A 24,071-nucleotide genomic window follows, 5' to 3' on the forward strand; every position below is an offset into this window, starting at 1 on the left:
TTTTTTAATGAGTTATGGATAATGTGGTCACACAATTTTCGGTTATTCATGTCCCACTTACACAGTTTCATTATTATTATTACTTTTTTTTCAAAATTATATAAAATCTCTCTAGATTATGACAGTGTAGTCGTCTCAGTTAATCTAATATATCATGGATGTTCTTTTAAAACCCGTTTTTGTTACATTTTTTTACTCTAACTTCTTTCTAGTGTTTTAAATAATAAGAAATTAAATATCAAAATGAGTTACATAAATTCTATAGTGAAAAACTTGCTTTTCTCCTGAAAATATGAGAATGTTACACTCGAGGATGTGAAAGAACATCGACGATATGTTCATTTCAAAATATTATTTTTCTGGAGAATGTGTTCGGCATTTGTCCACCATTTGCGGGGTACCATTTATGAAAGGGATAGACGAATATATACCGCTGTTTTGGTTTGTCTTAGTAATACAAAGATATGTTCTATAATTATCTTGAATGTAGCACAGCCTTAGAGCTACTCGTCACTACGTTCAAACTACCTTGTCTTCAAAACAAGAAGGCCTAGAATTGTGGACAAAGAAAATAATGAAAAACAATAAAATATTACGGAGATTATGACAGAACCAAAGATACTACTTCAATTACCTGCACAACAGACTAGATAAATTTAAAACGAACAACATAATCAAAATCCATCAATAATGGACATCTTCATTTACCGTATTTTATTAACACAAATGGTTATAACCTGCACACGAATTTAAAAATCCTCCATTGCAAAGCCAGCTGGAATGTATATACGGTTAAGAAACACTTCGCTTCAATGATTCGAAAACGAGAGCATTTCCGTTCATGTAACAATGTACGGCTACTGAAACCTACATTGACCTAGCAGAAAATTCAACTAGACGGGTTTGGGCTCAAACCGACGTACCCTAGAAATAGCACTTGCGGAGTATTATTGTTTCCAGCAACGATTCATTTACTTTGGATCGGCGAGTTATTAGTTTAGTTAATGCGATGCAGGCTTTACGCATCATACTAACAAATTAGGTATCGTGGACAGAAGCGACTAGCAAACATACTTTACTATGAATTTCTCATATTAACCATTAAATAAAATCCAAGGTCTAGACCGGGGATTGAACCCACTAAACCAACAATACATTTTAGCATTGAGGGCCACGCCTCTAACCGCTCGACTATCGTGATGTTATGCCTTTATAAAACAATATTTCAATTGGAAAACCAATTTTAATTCACAACATAATAAAATGTGTTATGTGGAGGCCACTTAGGTAACTCTTACGTATCTCTGTTTCTCTAAACTATCGTTTTCAACTCATCAAATGAGTACATTTACTTCAACTCGACTGCAATAACAATTAATAATTATAAAGAACAGATTTAAGCCAAGATCGAAAAGAGAAATCATAAAACAGTAAACCACCGCCATACAATTATACGATCCATTGGTTGCTGCTTAGTTGTATTCAAATGCTCCCCATTACCACCGATATTAACTGATAATATCGATATTCATGGCCGGGCGCCAATCGAATTTGATTTATGGCAAACCTCCTTTCTCTCAGTAACAACAATATTTCCCAATTTAACAGTATAATAAATTTTAACATAAAAATTTCCCTAAAATTTTATTTTATTTTTTTTCTTTTTATTGCTGCCGGTGGAAACATAACTAAAGAGTTTTCAGCCGCCACACTTGTTCAAAATAGTAACTTTTGTCTTTCTCATTTTTTCGGACACTTTTCTAAAATAACATTCCAAACATATACAGTAACAGATGCCAATTAATCTGATAACTTTTCTTTCAATCGAAGTTGGGAAGTAGGTGCTGATTCAAGATTTTAAGGCAAGAATGGTACGATTGGATGGATATATGAGTAACACGTTTCTTCCTGGAAAGATGTTGTTCAAATAGAACTATAAGGTTATAAGTATTTGTAAAGATCGCTTCTTCTGGCTTTTTGAAGAGTACTGCATACACTTTCCTCTTGTCTTTCTGTGATTCTATTGTCCGAGGGGGAAAAAAATAGGCTAAAAACTTTTACAGAGATCTTGACTACCAAATATCCAACAAAAACGTAACATTGTTACTGTTACTGACACTGTAAAAGTATCTAATAACGTAATCCAAGAGCAACTGCACCAGCAGTTAACAGATTGCAACTGTATTTGAGTTCAGCTGAACCTACATACCAACTCCAGCTTACCAAGAAACAAACATTATAGGAGCAATGCAATAGTCAACAAATAATTTTTGACGATTTTCAACTTTTATAAAACTGTCCTAAAAAAACGTTTACAATTTAAATTAAATATATATACTTATATATGTGCATATACGAGTATAATTTACCTTGTGAACACATCGAATTCGAAATTTGATATGTAGTCATTACAAGTGAGGTCTATGGTTGATTTTAGTGCCATTGCTTCCAGTCCAGAGCTGATTGGATGCACTTCATTCAGTACAGGCCTGAACAGTTTCCAAGGCACCAGAGTACTGAAATTAAAAAAAAAATAAAACTTAATATTTATGATTTAAAAAAAAAAAAAAATGATAAAAGTTGAAATTTAAAAAATGAACATTTTATGTGTGGAGTTAGTTAATACATTTTATTGTATTTCCAGTATCTGGAGAGTAGGTAGTAATGTTTTAAAAGCTCCATAACTATACTTTTTGTATTATACTGGTACCGGAATACATGCATGTATTGCGGAATTAGTAGTCTTGTATCGGATATGGTAAAGCGCATTGCTTGAGATAGAACCACTTAGGTATGTTGTACCTGAAATAAATTAAGCTTCTCTACATTTTAAAATTAAATATCCATACTAAGTACTATCAAGTTGATCCGAGTAAACACACTATTACTCGTACATTGATAGTTATAAAATAAATTATATAATAAAAATTATCAATTGTAAAAAAAAATATGTTGGGTCGCACGGCAAGAATATTGAGAAAACGCTGTTCTCGAGTAATGATGTTGAAGCAGAGCGTGGGGATTAAATGGCAGCATAGGGATTCTTTGGATTAGATTCCCACAAGTCCTGTGTGAGTACACGATCGAAATATGAAGCCAATCTTTAGAGATTTTTCGTTTTTGACTTTCGATTGTTCACATACTGTCCATATTTTTTTTTAGAAAAACATTATATTTCCGGGTTTTTCAAATCTTACTATTTGAAAACTTGTGACGTAGAATGTTTGTTTAGATCGCAATACTTCCTTCTATAAGGAGGCCATATTAAAGATACATTGATGGATTACACATACACACACACAGTTTTTACCATCCACAACTTCTTATGTATAGTGTGGTGATGATGATGATGATGAAAGTGGGCGTGTCTTATAGTAAAGAAAATGAATGAAAATTATTCAATGAATAAATAGTTGAATGGTTGTTAGTTAAGGGTAGCCATAGTGACGTAGGGGAGAGGAGGTCGCTCAAAGAAAGGACACACTCAGTACACTGGGTCATGGTGTTTGGCCAGTCGCAGACTTGCTCTATCGTGGGTGTTAGTTTTGGCGAAGTAGTAGTCGAGGTGAATGGGGTGCTGGAGGGGCGGACTTCTCCCCTCACACAGAGTAGTGAGTGTCCTTGACTTCCCCTCTCCCAAAAGCAACTTTAAAAACATTCACCACTACAAGCCCCTCCAACCACCCACCCCCTAAAACCATAGACTAAAGCCAAAATTTTCCCTCTATAAACTAGTTCTCCTCGCTTTTCAACCAAACTATACAAATCATTAACATAACCCAGACGAGAGGACATTAGCCTTATTTTATATTCAACTGCGCGCGCAGATTGCATGTTCTAATTCCGTGACTGGTCAGCCACTAAATTTAATGGTGTGACACCAGTTCGTGTAGAAAAATAATAAATCAAATTATTTCCAGAGCAAAAAAAAAACAAGACCAAAGTCGATGTAGCTTTCCATTGTTCACTGGACACGAAATTTTCTGCAGATTCGTATTTTTTATGCTATATTCATTGGATATTCATGTTTCCTGTAACACTACATCCTATGAAGGAGACAGATTTCCTGTACAATTATAATAAGACTATTCTTCTCTGTCAAAAGTTTTTAAGCTGCAGCGTTTTATCACAGTTCGATTCTAGCCACCTTATACATGGTCTTTTCCTTCCACATAGACACTTATCTCCTGAAAACTCATCCGTAAAGCTCGCTTGAGAGCCCTGGCACTATCTACTAATAAGGGTGAAAGTATAAGAGTTGTTTGGTTAATGTACTGGGATATCCAAAGGGCACCTAGATCGCTGAAGAAACAAGCTGATTCCATTTACACCCAAAGCGTGATGTTAAGGTCCTTTCGACAAGAACTATGAAGGAACCTTCCCTCCTAATGTTAAACGAGAACCCCTCCAAAAACCAACTGGGAAAAAGTTACAAAAGAAAACTGATAGAAATTTGGGTAGTTAAATGAGAAACTAATTAGAGCTAAAAAGCTTTAATACAAAACGGAAAACTAAAACCTAGATTTATGCTAAATATTATCATTTTTGTACATTGTGCTGTTTTGTCAGATCAGCAGAGATTAAAAGTAGAACAATAAGCGCGAATCGATGCTACTTTGGACTCGCCAAGCAGATGAAAAGCAAGCTGATAGCTCTAGGGAGACTAAAATCATCCTCTAAAAGACTCTAATTCGCCCGGTTCGGAAACGTGGGCTTTTTCTAAAACTAATGAAAAAGACCTCTTATTTTTGAGAGAAAGATCTTAAGAAGAATATTTGGACCAATACGGGATGGCCGGACTTGGCGAAAACGCACTAACACGGAAATCTACTCTTTGTATAAAGAACTGGACATCAGTAAAATAATAAGGATAGGCAGACTAAGATTAACGGGACATGTGGCTAGAATGTGTGATGATGACGTGCCGAAGAGGCTTATGCAAATGGTGGTACTACACGGCGGTAGGAAGAGAGGTAGGCCAAAGTTACGTTGGCTGGACGGAGTTAAGGAGGATGCCCTGGCGTTGCTGGAAAGTGGCTGCCCAAAATAGGAAAAACTGGCGGAAGCATTTGGCGGAGGCCAAGGTTCGCTGGTCGGAGTGTCGCGCCAAATAAGAAGAAGAAGAAGACGACTGTTTTGTCGGCGGTAAAATAACAATAAGAATCAAATTCGAAGAGAGAATTTGGAATTAAATTCAAATCGAAGAGACTTGGATGACAGGAAAAGTCAATGACTAGATTTTTCCGTATTTTCAGAAATTCTCAAAAAAGAGTTCTCTAAGATTTTCTTTTTACTTTGTGTAAATTAAGGAAAAGTACTTCTGAAAAAATAGCTAGAAGTATTATTTTTCTAAAATAAATGAAGACTTCAACCTTAAGTTCAGTTACATTCCATGGATTATTCACTTTTTTGAGATTTCATAAATGGCCGATTGGATTTTCGATCAAACTGCGCATGCACATTAATTGCTCACACATTTACGATTTGTCTAGAAATATTCGTCTTAGGGCAGTTCTGGATGAGGAGATTGGTTGAAAATCTATAATGTAGATAAGAATTAAGCTTTTGGAAAAAATTACAGAAAGGTGTTTAAGAGTTTTGTAAGAGTGAGTACTAGTAGAAGAAAGCGAATTTCCACGAAAAACAACTTCGTATTCAGCAATCCAATTATTGTGGGTTAAAACTCAAGTTCCAAAATTTGATCCCAAAAGCTTACTTCTCTAAAAAAGGGGGCGAGAAAAACAAAAAGGAAGTGAACAGGTACAAGAAATTTCTGTAGTAAAAAAGATATTGAGTTGTCATGCACTCAAGATACATATATGAGGGTGTTATCAAATAGGAGAAGAGGTGAAGTGGAGGTTATATGCTAATTCATACCCAAGTATGTAAGCACACGCGTGCGCTCCAGCAGAGGACACGTGCATATTCTGTGCGTACGCGTATTGCCAACACTGAATGCAGACTGCACACTCTCACTACTATAGTGAGGAGAATATCTAGATGTGGTAAATGTTACGCCCTCAAGACTGCACGACCCCCCCTGTGCACTCCACCCTAGTAGCCGCCCTTCTACCGCCTCCCGGGGTTCCCAATCATATACTGGTAATATAAATGAGAAAGCAACCGAAGAAGCGTTGCTCCTCTTGTATGGCTCCCCTTGCTCCTCAGTATTCCTCTTTGTACCACCAACACAAAGTTCATACAGCTTGTCCAATATTAGTTTCTCCATCCCTAGTATCTTCATGCAGCCTCTCCTAATTAGCATACGCCTTCTCCACATGTTTAATTTTTTTTTTGCTGCTTTTTAGGAATGGCTTTTTATTTTATAAAAATAAAATTTTTCATTTATGAATAAAATAAGGTAACAAGAAAACATTTGAACGTCTATCCATTGGTGTAACTCCTTCACTACGTAAAAAATTGTAGAATTTTTAACAAAAGTTAGCTCAATATTCTTAAATGGGGTTATCCGCATTCCATTCAGTAAAATGGCCCCTCCGTTCAGCCGAGTTGCAAGCTGCTGAAAAGCAATTTCTCAGGAATGAAACTACGCGAGTTGGTACATATGAAACAATAAGGTGCAGCTTTGAAATTCAACTCTTTGTTTCCAAGTTGCTGGAGAATCAGCAACTGAACTCAGTTTGGGCATGCCTGCAGACAAAAGTAAACAACCAAGAGAGGAAAAAGCAACATGCTTAAGGGAAGTTAAATATGAAGGCCGTCAACCAAGAGGCAAACCAAAAATGGGCTCCTTGGAGTACATCGAAAGATTGGCGCAAAATCGAGGTCAGTCGAAGGCATCGATTAAAAGAATCGCTCCGTATGAAAAAAACTTTATCGGTTGAGAGGGAAGGCTAGACGATTTAAAGTTTGACTTTAGAGTTTAAGAATAAGATTATTAATTCAGTTAGATTTCCAGTTTTGCCCCAATTAAAATGTTCTGGAAATTTGCAGTAAACTTATGGTGAGAACTGTGCTGAGTTACACCTGACTTTATAATGCTTTCAGGATATAAATGGGAACAATGCAGGTGTTGATAATAGGTAAGTAAATAAATAAAAGCACTAAAAGAAGAATAGCAATAGTAATGGAGGAAGGTGTTAAAGGAAGAGGAACTGGCGGCAAATTGACACTTCGGATCACTTTGTGTGTGTGTGTGTGTCAGAAAACTGGGATGAATGAATGAATGGAATGTCTTGCCGGGCAGGTGGGCACAGCCATTGCGCATACTCCGCAGCAGACTGTGGAAGTGGTGAGTCAGTGAGTCTGGGTTGAAAGGGCAACTACTGCAAGATCGATGTGAGCTAGCTCGCCCACGCCAAATTCTGTGTGTAGAGATAGTTGAGAAGAGACGGCGAAATCACTCCCACTTCGCCACCCCTCTTGAAAGAACATTACCCTAACAACAACAAAACACAGAGAAAAATAAAATAAAATAAAATAAAGCTGGTATAAACAACATATACAATAAAAAAGAGGAAGATTACAGCTCTTCAGGAGGTGCACTGGATCTGAGCCCAATCTGCCGCTATCAATCACATAGACCACCGCCTCCTTCCAAAACCAACTTCTTCACCCACTATCACTTCATTCTACAATAACCTGCCACCACTTTATCTATAGTGGTAGAAGGTTATCTAAAGATAACAACTAAAGGTTTGTTTTTCTTTTATGTTCTTGCTCAATGAATAAATATTTGTAATTTATTTTATCTTAAAGTTATCAACAAGATCAATAAAATTAATGAAAGTAACTAACAAAATCCAGGATCTCTTTTAAAATGATGAGTTCTATCTATTACAACCATTTTTAAAAAGCTTTTAGAAATATAAGGCTGAAGCGAAGATCAGAAAAGTTACTTGCATACTGCTCCAACTTCATTGTTGTTGGTGAAGAGGGGAGAAGAAAACGAAGAACCCGATTTAAAATGAATGAATAGATTCCGTTAATTCTGAACAAGAAGGAGTCGAGTGTTATGCGCGTGATTGAGGTTGTTGGAGAAATTAAGAGGAGTTAATGAGTGACAGACTTTTGGAGAGGATTTGCCACAAGAAGAAAGAGGACGAGCTGGGTGGTTCCTTCATCCAAACTACCTCTTGAACTTCTTACCGATGTAATATTTCTCTCACAATGGTAAGAATACACTCTCGCTTTTAATCACAATATCGATGTTCGAAGCCTTTTTCGAAGGGCATCATTAAATCTGTAAGATAGAGACTGGAATCTCCACCAGCAGGCCCTAAGAAGAACTTCAGTTCTATCTGTCCTTATCTACAAGCTCCGAGAGAGAATATAATTTCACCTTCTAGTTCTTCTAGATAATTATCTTGTAAGTTTTAAGTGATTAATTGTGTAACTTATAATCTATAATTTTATCAGCAATTTTTTACTAAGGAAAGGAACCCTTTCCGGGCTTGCAGTTTATATTGGTAGCACATCTCTGGCACGAGGAGATGGGATACACCTTGCTCCTTCAACTACTTGATCGGTTGGAGTAATTTTGGGAATAGTCAGCTCAAGCAACTGATTAGCGATTGAGCAATTATTGTTAACTCATTGAGCAGTGGTTGCCAACTGCTCCAAGCAGAAAAAGAGTAATTGCGTGACGGAATTCCGCTAGTCTGGTGAATGCTTGGCGCCATCGTTTGAGCAATTCAAGTTAAAACTGTTACTAGAATTGCGAAACGTGATTTGATGTAGTTCGTCTATTTCCGTTCTTAAAGATCTTCTTTCAGAGTCAATATTCTTTGGACGCACCAAGATAGTTGGCTTCTTAAGTATGTCGTTTCAATTTTGCTAAACGTCTGGCCGTTTCGCGCAAACTGTTTTCCTTGCGGGCAGGATGTCGCTCCCGTTAATTGCCGCCTTGCCTGCAGTATGGTGACGTTTCAACCCCCAAGTATACCACTGTAATATTCCTTAACAAATCGGTACCCTATTTAAAAAAAAGAAACTCTCTAAATCTCTGGTAATAGAATGACTAAAAATTGTATTCCTCTACTTCAACAACAGCTCTACCTAACGTCTTTCAGCCAATCCAACTTTGTAACTTGAGAGCCCTCAGTTACAGCTCCAAAGATGAAAATCATAATCCTTGCTTCTCCTCCGCAGATCAGAAAACTTCATAAGGAGTACAAGAAAATAAACCAGAAGTCCAAGCTCTTAAATTCCTTCAGGAAAAATTAAAATCTCCACAAAAGTCAGTCAAATGTTTATAATTGTTTCGACAATTTTGTTCAAATTGGAAATTAAGATTGGAACAGATCTGGTATGGCATGTATTTAGTACATTTGTTACTATTGAACCTGTCAGAAAAGTAAATTTATTTGTGAAAGAAGATATTCAAAATGACCTTAGGAACGGAAGTAGGTCAAAATAGATGGCGAGCTGTGGTACCATGTCGTGCAAGCGGAATGCCCTCTATATTTTATCTCTAAAACTAAAAATAACTGTAAGTTCCTGTGCCCTATTCTGGCACAAACTAGCCGACATTTTGTGTGTTATTTCAACTACAATAATATGTATAAAATAGTATTCAAGACGAATCTGTTCAGGAAACAGCTCTCACAATAACCTACTGCTTCTAATTACACAAATGCTTTTTCATGTTGTTAAACTGATGTCGCATATTCTCATCATAGTTTGAGGCCTTGGCGATTCGATTCACCAGTTTCACCATGAGTAGGCCTGTATTTCTTATTTCCTAGCATCAAAGAGGAGTCATCTATAATCCCCAAATACTCTTTTGCCCCATTTTCGGTACATTTTATTTTTTACTGTAATTAAATGAAAACATAAAAAGAAAATAGGATCTTAAATAAAACGAGTTCAATCAGCAATAACTGTTTGATACTGCAGATATTTAGATACAGAAGTATTTGTTTGAATGAATTGAATGAAAAAATATTTTAAGTCCAAATTTAGCAAACCAGTCTCCATTTACCATACATTATATTAGCATTAATTAATCAAACAGTTTAATTGAAATCAGCTGTTAATATACACACAAATACATAATGCAAACAAGACGGTAGATATACAGCTAACTGCCCCACAATGTACACATCGTGCTGGTACATTGAGCCTCGATTAGCTATTATGTTCTATATATTACATTTACATCATTAAACAATTTACACATTGTAATAATATGTGATCTATATATCACATATTATTAGATATGTACTTTGTAAAAACATATAATATTCAATAATAATATCTTTATGTAACGTTCAATATATTTGATGTGAATGTCAAGCATAAAGAACGATTCTCGTAATCAGTTTGAATACAAATTTATAAATATGAAAATGTACAAACAAATAACATTGTAGGGCCCATTTTTTCGTATTTCAGTTGATGTACTACAGAAGAGGAGTTTTAGGCCCTATTTAACTTATATTCATGATGGCTCCTTCCTCAATTCCAATTACTCTAATTTCTACCTTCGTCAAGGACATTACCGTCCTCCAGCCTCACTTCCATAACGATCCTGTCCTCGCCTTTTTAAGCCTTTAAAGGCAAATAAGTTCGCTGGCACGCTGAACCAAAAAAAAAATGGTGAAAAAATGAGGTGGAACATAAGTTCTGCAAGTTTCCTAAACTCTAGAGCCAAAAGAGCCAAAGTTTGCTCTTGGATATAAGACATAAATAATTAAAATGTGAGAAAACTTTTGATCAAAATGAGAAGACAGCATGTGCCAATGCAAACATGAATGTAGCAGCCATGTTTAAAAAAAATGCCAACTGATTTTGTCCGCTATTTTATTATTGTGGACGAGATGTGGCTCTACTGCTACATGCTAGACACATTAGCAAGCCACCAGAGCAATCTTAGAAAGGAAGCCCAAGACTGTCCACGATAAAAACAAAATGAAGACCATTTCATCTTCCAGAAAATTCTTGGCCAGTCTTTTCTAGGAAGTATTTTCATGCATTACCAAGCAAATAAGAAAAAACAGTAACTGCCGAGTGTTGTAGAAGCCCTCGGAGGCAAATGGATGCAAAAATTCATCAGGATTTGAACAAGAAAAAAGTAGAGATCTTTCTTCAGAACTAAAGCTACTTCAAGAGGAAAACTGAGGATCATAAAGTAGTAACTGATGGAAAAGCCATCTATATTCACCAGATTGTATTACCTAGGTTTTCATCCACTTACATATATCTAAAGAACTTTGTGGCTTGTAAAAGTTTTGAATGAAATAAAGATGAGGAATAGCAGCCGAAGGTAGATCGAGCTTTGCTCAACTACAGTTAAGGGATGGAATCTATTCACTGGAGAAACGGTGGACAAAGGGCATTGAACTAAGAGGCGGCTGCTATATATCTAAAAAGAAACACACAATCTACCACTGCGAGGCTGACAACTTTAAGTCCAGTTCTATTACAATCTTTTTTACACAGAAACTTGTAAACAGGGAACTTTTATTATTATTATTTAAAAAATAACACCTTGGAATATAAAATTGTACAACCGCCATCGTAAAAAATATATATAAAGTTGATAGCCTGTGATAAAGAATAAAGAACTGGGACAGTGCCGCACGCAGACTGCTCGTCTTCTGTGGTATACGCTATACACCCTAGTAAGGCTGTATATGAGAAATGGGTGATATATATGATCGACCGTGTAGTCATGTTCCCGAGGGAGTAACAAGTTCTCAGTTCCGTGCACCTCCGGCTCTTCCGCCATTATAATCAAGTCCAATAAGAATGATGTTTCTTCAGGGATACGTAGTACTCACAGACAAAAGGAACTGAGAACACCTGCAGTACATTAGCTCGATGGATTCTCTTGGGTTCTACACAATAAATACATTAATAAAAAGATTGATAAATGCGGTAATAAATTGGACCATCTGTTAGGCTCTTTGCTAAGAACTAAGAGTATTCAGCGCCATTTTTTGAGATGTTCTGAATAAGATCAAAAAAGATCTAGTCACTCTTTCTTTTACACAACCAATAAGTATTGAGTTGGGTTTTCATTTTATGTAAGTACGTACTTTATTATATTCTTGGAGAAACATCATACTTCTTGGATTTGAATTGAAAATTCTTTATCGTCACTTCTAGAGTCTCAATGGTTATGTGATCATAAAAGTTCATTTCAAGCACAGCTTTTGGATAGATTTTCCTTTTTGTCTGTTTTGCAAAGTTACATATCTGCTTTACAGATTTTATTAAAATTTGGAATAATAAATTCTATCATTATAACCTAAAAAGGTGTTAAGTCGGAACCGTAACTACCACTGGAGAGATCTTTTTAAAGAATGATTATAGTTGCGGTCCCCCAAACCATCTTCAATAACAATTTTTTAGAGAAAGCGTTTTGAATAAAATAGGAAGGTATTTGTACGTAAATAGCAAAATTAAAAAGCGATTTTAGTACTTCCTTTTAAGAGGAGTAAGAAAAATAAACTGCGATTACAGTACTTCTCCCTAAAAGGCAAATATTTTGAATCGAATTCATTGATGTAAACAGCTCTTCTACGTGGCTGTGAAGTGCCATCATGCTCTTACACCTACTAAGAGCGTGAAGTGCAACATAATTTTCTAGAGTCATAAAAGTTCATTTCAAGCACAGCTAATCCTTTTACGGTGCTAACCAGTTCAGTTCGGTGAAGAAAATAGTATCTAATCAATAGTTACAATTAATGGTATAAACTAAGTAACTTTAAGACCTTCTCATGTTAAAAAGTATGACCCGGTAGATGATGTAACAAGGAATCTAGAGAACGTCATTCCTGAAGAGTGTGACAAAAGCCAGGAAAACCAATCAATAAGGGTAAATGGAATTCCAGTAGATAATCCATGGGATCTCTCCCACTGTGTAACAAGAGTTAAAGCCTACTTAGGCACCTCTTCTTTAAAGCCGTCCCAACACCATTGTTGTGCTTTGTTCAGAAACAAAATCTGTTCATTTCACAATAAACTTGATTAAATTTTCCTCCTGAAGTTGAAAATACCAATTTTATCGAGAGATCTTCTTGTTAATCTTCTTCTCGCCGAAATTGTAGGTTTGTTGAATTGCGACAATCAATTTTCTAGAAAAGAATCAACTTTTTCATTCTCCTACTATGATTCTGTAAGTTCTAAGAATCTACAATAAGACTATAAGAAAGTCAAGATACTTTGTGGAACTAAGAAACCGTTGAAAGTTCCATGTGTGTATGTACAACAGTTTTAAGACTCTCATAGACTAGATACAAGATTTAAGAAACAGAGAAGAATGAACTATATTGCCAAAGAGGCAATGAGGTCAAAGAAAAAAGACAATAAACATTACCATATTTCTCTGAAAACTTGAGGCTTAAAATTTTAGTCAGAATGAACATCCTGTATATATGAATCCAGGATAGAATACGCTCGTCTAAAACTTGATTAAAATTCATTGGACAAGTTGTTAATGCGTTAAAATTCATTTAAACGGGCAATTAGCAATGTGGTGGAAATTTTGACCAAGATATTTAAACATGAAATGTCTCTTTAGTTCGTGAGACTTCGTTAAAAAAAAATAAGTTAAAAATCAGCCAACAAAAACAGAAGTATTATAGTTTTTAGAATGCGCAAATTTTAGATGAGATTTTATGACAATAGCTCATTAATGGAGAAAGAAGAACCTAGAATTGGTTCAGCATAAGAAGGTCCAGCTGCTGCAGCAGGAGTAAGGAAAGTTTGCCAGTGAAACTTTAAATTGTGCACAGCTATTTTTTCACATCTCTGTTGCATGTTTATTAGATTAGATTAGATTAAACTAGGGCGGCCTCAAGGCCTACGCCACTGCGACCCCTTTGGATCTATTGTGGCTCCCCTCACTCTAAAGCTCACCCTCCAGACCTGTCCTTTTAATCAGACTCTTTAATGCTGGAGAGCGACTCTTGGGTAAAGCTCCTCACGCCTTGGTTTTTCCTCCCCGAGAAGTAACACCACCTTAGCCACACGAGCCCATCGCACAGACACAACATGTGCAGTGCCGTTCCCTCCTCCTCTTCTTGACAGAACCTTCAAAGGCTATCATCTGCCAGGCCCATGCGATGCATGTGTTTCCTGAGCCTGCAGTGGCCCAGTTAATAGGCCTACAATTATCCTTATAGCCCCACGCGGCCTTGATGGATTAATTAATGCAACTGCTGACTGTTGCATGTTTATATAACGGAGTTCTTACGACAAAAGCAATTAACTAATTTCCATACAACCAAATCTTGATACTGGGAGAAGAAACTTAGTTTTTTTTTTCATAATTTCTAAGTATAATATCTTTTCACTTATAAGTACGCGGTCTTCGCAATTAAGGAGTTAAGTCGTACGAAATAGGTTTTAGACACCTATAAGATCTATACCTGTTTTGGAAAGCTGTAAAAATTAAACCAGCATTTTTTTCTGTTATAAAATTAGAATTTCTAATTAATGGAAGACATTTACAGAATTCTAGATGTAAAAAAGTGTATTGCGGTATGCGAAGTCAAAATAAAACCTTTCGACTCGGAAATAATCACAAATTGATATAGTTTTACTTTAATTAATCATTTTCTACAATTGCTTAGAATATTTCCTGTAGTTTTGTGGATTATTCATGCTGCACAGGACGGAAATCTGAAGCACCTCGGATGCCCATTTCGGTTCCATCTCGCCGGAAGTTTTACGTGAAAATTATGTTGCACTTCACGCTTTCATTCAAAATCAAAAGTTAGTGAAGCTTTATATTTTCATTTGAGTATAGTTTCCCAGAATAGAACACTAGTAAAGGCAATTACTATTTGCTTGAATTTCTGTTTGAAAAGGAAAAAAAGGCATTCAAAACAATGAGAGTTGCAGTACATTGGTTAAATTAAAATAATATTCTAACTATGGCCGACAATATGTACAGGAATTCAATTAATGAAGGTTTTCTAAATTATAATGAATCACTTGAGGGAAGTCTTCATTGATAAATTCATTAATGAGAAATATTGATGGTAATTTATAACAATTTTAGCAACGAGGAAAGAGATGTTCGTACCCTGAGCTTCACCAATATAATGAACAGGTTAATAAATGAATGAACAAGAGAGAGAGAGTGTATGAATGATCTAGTTAGCAGTGTTGATATAACAAGGTGCAGAATTGATGAGGGTAAGTTTGTTTTAATATATATATATATATAAATTACTATTTACTATTTGCTTGAATTTCTGTTTGAAAAGGAAAAAAAGGCATTCAAAACAATGAGAGTTGCAGTACATTGGTTAAATTAAAATAATATTCTAACTATGGCCGACAATATGTACAGGAATTCAATTAATGAAGGTTTTCTAAATTATAATGAATCACTTGAGGGAAGTCTTCATTGATAAATTCATTAATGAGAAATATTGATGGTAATTTATAACAATTTTAGCAACGAGGAAAGAGATGTTCGTACCCTGAGCTTCACCAATATAATGAACAGGTTAATAAATGAATGAACAAGAGAGAGAGAGTGTATGAATGATCTAGTTAGCAGTGTTGATATAACAAGGTGCAGAATTGATGAGGGTAAGTTTGTTTTAATATATATATATATATATATATATAATCAATTATAATATAGTAAATGAAGATCAACACTGTAACTATGGCAACAGCATAAATACGGCTATTTCTGATCACTTTATTTCTATGTAAGTATATTTATCGTAACACATCAGTGCCTTTTATCACGAAGCATGTAATTATTAAAACAATTGTTTAGCGTAAAATAGAACCTGGCTAGAATGCATTTCTATTGGCCAAATAAAGAATAAGAATTGATTGGGTTTTCTAGGGTTGGAAGGACTACTCTTTCAGGTAATCTGTTCTAAGTGCTCGCCTAATGGAACACACTCCAACTAGGAAATTTTGTGTGTGCAATGTTCGGGATGCAAATAATCTAGAGATGGATAGAATGTAGCGCAGACATTTTACTTCTCCAACGAGTTTACCAATATACTTATGTTTTCTCCTCAACAAGTGCCTCTATTAGTTCACCTTCTTTCGGATCTATCCCGGATGTTACCTTCTTTAAACATTCGAGGTTTTCTAAAACTATCTATCCACTTCACCCTCGAGCTTCTTTTCTAACCTATTTCCTTTTACCCTTTTAATTCAGGGCTTATCCATTCAACCGTTTTCCAATCTTTTTATGGATACTGTTCTGCAGCAAAATTTTGGAAAATTTGTTTTATATTTTGACGGTTTTCTACAAATGTACGTCCAAGTCTAGGTCTCTGAGAGAAATTGTCTTCGAAGAGGAAGTAAATAAGTGCGGAAGTAAGAGAAAGAGAAAGGCGAGAGAAAGAAATGGGGAGGTAAGAAGTGATGGAAGGTAGTTATTAGAGTAGGCGCACATGGGAAACGTGTGTGTTCCCGCCTGCTGTGACACGAAAAGCTGGAGATAGGTCGTGCCGTTAGTTAGTATACGCGTCTCTACATGAATCTAGCCTTAAGGAAACGTTGTGTACCTGCAGCTAATAGAGCACAACTGTCACAGACAGAGGCTATAATAAAAAGAGAGATACTGAGAGCACATCCAGAGAGTAAAGCTATGCATCTGCTTAGTACAGTACAACTGGTCCAGTAAGAGAACTTTCCAGACTACTCGGCCCCATCATTATCACTGGAGGCTTTGTGACGAGAAGAACATGGAATCTGTTGCATCAGCCTTCACCAGCTGCTATTACCTTCTATGCTAATATTATCGGCAATATCATCTGCATTTACTGTTACATTAACCTGTTCACCACAGTTAACTGCAAGCATTGTCTGCATATTAACTAGGCTGTGCATAATACTCGTATCTGCACACCATCTTAATATAATAGCCTTCCAATATGCTTCAATTGTTGCGAAAGGTATCGAGCACGTTCATTATTTTTATGGAATTCTTGCATCAAGAATGCAAAAACTTATTAATCAACTATTGCACAGGATATTACAGGATATGGGAGTGAAGTAAGACTCTAACGTGGTTTCCCCGGCAACGCAATATGCTTAGCATTTGAATGGACATCAGCAAAAGTGAAGCTGCCGAACAATTTCATTAGGACAATCATTTCATTTGGGTATTGAACAGAATCTAAGTATAACTAAAATCTCTTTGCAAATTTCTCTTAAGTAAAGTAAAGTAATCGCCTATTTATTTAGACGGGGCTTAACTCCAACTACCATTTACTAGGCGTCGTGGACGGAGGCGACTAGCATACGTACTTTATTTACTATTTCTCATTTAACCATTAAATAAAATCCAAGGCCAAGACCGGGAATCGAACCCAGTACCACAATGCATATTAGCTTTGCAGGTCTCGCCTCTAACCGCTCGGCTACAGTGGCGCCTCAAACATCTCCTTATAAGTAGCTGGAGGAAGAGCAAGTCAAACTCTGGAAAATCAGCCTAAAGATAAAACAGGATTAAAAAGTATGAAGCAAAAAAATGTGAAAACCCATACCTGAAGGGATCCTTAAACTAGTTAGAACTAGTTCAGTCTAGATCTGGTATGCTTAATGGGCAAGAAAGATTCAAGTATCACCGCCTCAAGAGACGATAATGGCAAGAGACTAGTAAATCTTGAAGAGATTGATTGCGCTTTAAGACATGGAGATTGTAGAACAATTTTTGGGAGAGATTCTGGACAATGAGTTTGGCATACAACCGGATGTCGGCCGTCTCCAATGGGTGGTGCTGTTAAGCGAATCATGGGCTAATTTCAGCGTTTGGGCTAATTATGCTATCGTCGACAATATCGGAATTTGTTGATTGAAAAAAAGGAATACGGAATTGAGAAGCGTAAATGATGGCTTTTCAGTGGATTTCGGCTCATTGTTTGGCGTACAGAATAGTGAATGTAGTTCATCTAACTGATTTTGGTGTTCTTTGTTGTTTCAGCAAGAGAATAATTGGCCCCACGGTATGGAACTACTTAAATGAAGCGAGGAAGCACTTCGAAAAGGAAGAACTGCTCTAGGCTTTCGTTTGGACGAGTACGAACAACGAACTGCAGAAAACACTGACCCTACGTCGCACGGAGGAAAGAAAGATATTTTCAAGCGGTGGAGTCCAAACGCTATCCCTTGAGAACCGGACAAATCAGGTCAAAACAAATGAGAATGTGAGAATTAATAAAATTACTAGTCAATACATTAAAGTCTGTGAGTATAAACTATTAAAAACAAAACCAAAATAAATAGCCTGGTTCACATAAATGCACATGCGAATTGAATCTGGGTTAATCACGCAACTCCAAAAAAAAAAAAGAACAACTACCAAACACACTTAAATACTCACAATGAATGAACTAATACTTAAATTGCCCCACTAATGTGGTAACAGCTGGGAAGAAATTAATTAAAAATGAATGGGAACTTCTGAAAAATAAGTTAGCTTTAAGAGAATGGTGTAGATTGGTGGAAATAAAAGCAAAACTCTCAATGGCGGATGAAGTATATCTCTTTATTGCAAAGAAAAGACAAAACTCCATGCACTTTCCATCTTCCTAACAGTCGTGAGAAGATTAAAAGGAAATGAAGGAAGAAAGACGCAGCGAAAGAAACAGCTCGACTTTCAAACAGTGTCCAGACATAATTAAAATAAATCCTGGAGAAAAGAAGGCCATGAAGTGAGATGGAGGAAGAGACAGAGACAGAGACTAACATCTTTCTTCATCCTTTCATTTGGGCCATTTTGTCATTAATTACCTTGCGAGAAGAATATGGCAAACAGTTAGGGCAGTAATTAAAACGGAAAAGGAAATGACAACAGGTGCTAAATGTTTTAATTTGTATGATTACATCTCTTGAGTACACAACAGCTGGTAATCGCGACAAATTTTCGAAATTGAAATTTTCACAGGAGTTTTGAAATTTCTTAAATTCAAATTTTTAAGGAGTAGTATTTAATGTGGGGAAACCGTATAACTCCATTTATCTTCAAGAGAGATTATGAAAATACCGCCTTTACTACGATTATTTAGGAAACATACATAGAAAAGATATAAATAAGATTATAGATACAATCTAAGATTATAGATAGAAGGAAAACTCTAAATGATGCTTAAAGACCAGGATAACGACAACGAACAACCAAAAAGAGGGGATGAACTGTCTACCATTTTTCTTAGTTTGAAACATCGTGGAAATGTAAGAATATCAAATTTCCTTTTTTATAAAAAAAATGTGGATATAAAATAATAAAATCTGGCAAACGGGTTTTTTTGTAATCGCTAAGTTTTATATTATTTTCTATCCTCTTCTAAAATTAAGCATTAAAATGTTTGGCTTATAAAATAAAGCTTTAAAGGATGACTTCTCACAGTAATATTGAGAGATCCAGTGATTTTAACTACGCGAAGAGTACCTTCTAGCTACATTAAGTTCAGATGAGCAAGTAGTAGCATAAAGGATTCGACTCAAGGTGGTAAAATAGTTCTGATCTTTTGATTCATGAGTAAGGAACGGATTTTTATGTATTTAAAAATGCCAAATATTTAATTAAAATATGCATTTATTTTCGTCAATTATGTGGAAAATATGTGATTTTCTTAAAATATTTTCTGGAATATTAAAGTAAAATGGACATTTTTTTTTTATGAAAATCGTGAAATGGTGGAATGATTGCATTTTTCGAGAACCTCAGTTCAAAAGGAATGGCTTTGAATCCACATCAGCATCACTGTCAAGTTTTCCAATAACTGCATTGGCAATATACCTGCCCTCAACGTCAGTGGTTTCATCAATTGACACCCAAATCGGTCCATCTTTGATATGTTCTCGAATTTTGGTTAGTGTATCTTTATAGATATCTTCCAGGTAGTTTTTCCTCAGAGCGCTCTCGTCAGGCATTTTTTTCCCAATATAGGTCTCTAAGAATCCTTTGAAATGAGGATTTTTAAGTTTGTGGAAAGGGATATCTGCTCTAACCAAAGCCCGACACAGATCTGTACTCAGAGTAGACTTACTTGATGATGGAGATGTAAGGAAGGCTTGATAGGACGTCCTCTCTTTCTTTCTGTTTTTATTCTCTATGTGCGATCCGGTGGCAATATGTTGGGTGACTTGGGAACGTTGAGAGCAAGAAACGCGCTTGTCACAATCTGTGCAGTACAAAATGTCTCCATCACTTCGAAAAAGTTCTGCTGAAAACTCGCGAAGATATTTAGCAACCAGTTGTTTGTTTGAGGCCGATGTTCGTGGCATTTCACCAAAAAAAGAATACACTAAGTGACCGAACGAAATGAATTGGACACTTCAACGAACGAGCTGAAAGAACAGACAACGTCAGACAACTTCAAAGAACTAACAAGTGCCCGTCACTGTTTAGCAGCATTCTGTATAAACTACAATAACCATTGTACCCACTGTGATTTACAGCCCTACAGTCTGTGGTTCACAGTTCCTGTCAACCATCTCCCAATTATGAAAATATGCCCAAAATGAAAAATATGAAAAAATATGTACATATTTTGATTAAATATGTAGAAATATTTATTTATTTTAATCAAATATGTATAAATATGCGATAACATCCAAATATGTGAAATAAAAGTAGACACAAACGGCTTAAAAAGTGTCAGTATGAATACTTCTAGTTGAAAAACGTCTGTAAATTGCCTAGAAAAAAATATGTAAATACATGCGAATCCGTTCCCTATTCATGAGACTAAATTTTCCGGTTTCAATTTTTCGTCCCTTTCCCCCCCCCAAATGAAGAGAATTTTAATATTGAGGAAATTAGGCTTATTTAAAAAAAAAAAATTTGTTTCCGAGTAGTTGTCAAATGATCAGATAAAAAAGCAGGAAGTCTTTCAGAGAAGAACTAAATGTAGAGACCAAGAAAATGAAAGAAGCCTGGAAATATAAAAAGAAATTAAATATGTCAAGCGACATATGATAGAGAACAACTGTTCAGGAAGTTACAAGAAAAGCAGGAAGAGACACAGTTGGAGTAAGTGGTATTGTGCGTGTTATTATAAGAAAATGGCAACAGTGAAACCAATTTTCAGCAACCAAACGGAAATCGTTAATAACAACATGCGGAAATAGATACTTAATAAAAACTGGAGAAGGAACTGAGAGAGAGAGTTAAGATAAGCGATAGAGAAGGCGATGTATGGAGAGCAGAAGATTGCAAAGGGAAAATTTATTTCCTTTATTTCAATTCGCACGCAAGGCCATTTCCTGTACCACTTAGCAAATCTTTTCCAATATTTTTCATAGTAAATAAAATTTTCTACAGATAGAAAATACATTAATTTAATTAAATATCTTAAGATCCATTGCAACATTTCAGTTAACCACGTCACAAATCTGGTACAGACACACCAATGGTTGTAAGTAATGGATCTTCTTGAAAACATTAAATACTAATATTATCCAATTACAAGAGCAACATGAAACTACAAAGAAGCAAGAGTTGGTGGAGAAATTGATAAAAACTAGGAACAAAATTACGATTAAAACTTCCTGGAATTAGCCTGACTGAACACTACACTTCAACTGGAGCCAAAAGTAAGCTTTCTTCCTGTTTATTTGCAATAGAAAATTTGTAAAGTGTAAAAAAAACACTTTGAAGTAATTTACTATACTATAAAAATAGCATTAAGAAGTAGAAAGGATAAAAAATAAAGAAGGTAAAAAAAGAGGAGAAGAGAATCTTTTATCCCAGGATTGAAGCGGCAGACAAAAGAGGAAGAAGATAGAATGGCGAAGAAGAAGCGCTGAAGTGAATAAGGTGGGCGTGCTGGGTGACGGGTTTAAAGGCATCAACACGCTCGCAGAAGGTACATTATGCGAGCCGAACTGTGGGGCCTTAGATAAGTGCTATTTAGCAAGTAAAATGATGTGAAAGTGTAGCGAGGAGGTGACGAGAAAAGGGATGATACTGTGCTCAAGAAGAAGTTGACGCTCAGAGCGGAGTCTGGCCTGGCAGAGTGATGGAAAAGCGAAGGCTATAGATATAAAGACGAGGAATTGACTTGTGCAAACCAACTCTCTATCTCCGGGACTACTTAAAGCTCACTCAGAGGCTTTCAAGCCTCCTTTTTTACCTTCTTTATCGTAAGGGAAATTATTGTAATCGTACAGCTTTTCAATGTTGGGTTTTTTAAAACAAAATATCCGGTTTGAGATTCTGTGATTACGAAAAAAGTGGTATTTTCCGAATAACCTGTGAGTCAGTCTGACCTGCAGAAATGGTATCCACTGTAACTCAAAAACGGAGTTGCAATCTGACATTTGAGATTGAAGCTACAAACAGGATCCGACCTTAACACCTTCGTCAAACAAAATCAATCACTCAGAATCACTCGTTTTTTGGTTTTAGATATTCTCAAAAACTGACTCTTACTGTTGCCTTTTTTAAACTTTTGGTTTATTTCCTGTTCAAGTAACTTTTTCACGAAACATTTTAATGATTAATGCAGAAAGCAATGTCAACGATTGCTAGCAGTTTCTTTCTCATAAAATGTGCTCCGCGCTTTGTTTCAGATGCTTCAGTAAAAACCAAACAAACAAAACCACATCCTGAGGTCTTGACGTCTTTCTAAAAATGGCGATTCCCAAATGAATGAAGAAGTTATTTCTATTTGGACAACCTCTTCACAGACCTTGTTGCAGCTCCTCTTCATTTTGTCTCCATTCTCATCCAGTTTCACTAGAAAGTTAGTAATGGCTTTTTCTTTTGGTACCACCTGCTGGCTGATCGTTGTCACGATGCTGTTACTAAAAAAAAAGTCTACAAAAAAACAAAAACTAGAAATTATAAAAATTTAATAAGAGACTATTTGAGTTTGTAAAACAACGTTCCCTAGGATGGAGGCTGCTATTTCTTGCTTTTCTAAATTAGGAGACTGGTTTCCACTTAATAATATGAATATATCTGACAATCAGTTCACAATCTTAAATGTAATGAAGGAAAAACTTATAATAATATAGAAGAGGACTTCTACAAAAGCATGTATCTTTTAGTTTTTATTATTATTTTGTATGCGTGTGTCGATCCAGTGGTAAAACAGTTTGACCGGCAATTTTCAACCAAAAAACAATACTTATGGGAGAACAGACATGTTTTATATGATAAACAAAATTTTTTAGCCCTTCTGGGACATTTTTAGTGGTCAACAGGTGGATCTGGGTAGAGTGGTACCCCAAAGTTGGGAAGAGTTGATCCGTACGATGACAGCCTTCTAATTTCTCAGCTATAGTTCAAGGATAAATTTTATGAAAAAATCATTCCAGGATAAAGACACCTTTTCCTATTTGGGTCAACCTTTTCCTTTATTCCTTCTGAACAGTATATTACCAGGACTCTGATAGCAATTTACATTAGTCAAGTAAGAATTCTAACACGCTTATCTAAATTCTAAATGAAAGTGGTAAACCCATGCATGCTTCAAAGCGTACCCATCAGGAATATAGTTCCTGTATGGGTTACCCACCAGTTGGGTGGGTTCTTTGCTAACCATTTCTGTGTAAATGATAACAGCACATTGTTTTACACAACCGAACAACTTGCCGTTTAACTTTACCCGAGAGAAACTAACCTGGCCATATTATCATCTCCATACAAAATTATCTCTTCTACCAGATTATAGGAAATGTCAGTTAAAGGATTTACTTATCAACAATTTCTCCGGCAAGCAGAATAATGGAAAGATTAGACGAAAGAGGAGATTGTAAATATCCATTTACTCCACCGTAAATTTAGATAATTCACTTCCTCTAGACGAGCGAGTCAAATTTCAGATTAATATTTAATACTTCTAATTATTTAAATTGTATTTGCAGGTAGCTGAAAATTGATATTTCTTAAACATTATGGGTTGCTAAACTTTCTATCAACCCCCTCAGAATTGATTCCATTTTTTGTAATTGGGGGTATTCTGTACGGCAAACCTTTATTGGATCTGCAGTGCTCGCAGAGACCGTGCATTAGTTCCAAATGATGAAGGGAACTTGACTCACGAAACTGAAGGAGTGCTTGATATATATATATAGAGAGAGAGAATGAAGTCGATTTCGTACCCTTAATAAATGACTCAACTACCACGACACTAGCCCAGTACACCTAACTGGACCCAGAACTG

General features: G+C 35.9%; 1 protein-coding gene and 1 long non-coding RNA gene across 2 annotated transcripts in view; one reads left to right on the forward strand and one right to left on the reverse strand.

The window, feature by feature from the left end:
- The window catches only part of Cbl (E3 ubiquitin-protein ligase CBL), a 118,277-nt gene that overhangs the window by 11,524 nt on the left and 82,682 nt on the right, over positions 1-24,071 (reverse strand). The window contains exon 2 of the mRNA XM_074130549.1: positions 2,370-2,516. Coding sequence (XP_073986650.1) covers positions 2,370-2,516 — 147 coding nt within the window. The remainder of the gene's footprint in view (positions 1-2,369; positions 2,517-24,071) is intronic.
- On the forward strand, positions 18,126-22,936 carry LOC141455547 (uncharacterized). Its single transcript, XR_012459333.1, has 3 exons — positions 18,126-19,128; positions 21,278-21,495; positions 22,474-22,936. It is a non-coding gene; the product is annotated as an uncharacterized lncRNA (long non-coding RNA).

The sequence above is a fragment of the Rhodnius prolixus genome, unplaced genomic scaffold, assembly GCF_049639745.1.
Source record: "Rhodnius prolixus isolate KJV_2025 unplaced genomic scaffold, Rpr scaffold_4, whole genome shotgun sequence".
Taxonomy (NCBI): domain Eukaryota; kingdom Metazoa; phylum Arthropoda; class Insecta; order Hemiptera; family Reduviidae; genus Rhodnius; species Rhodnius prolixus.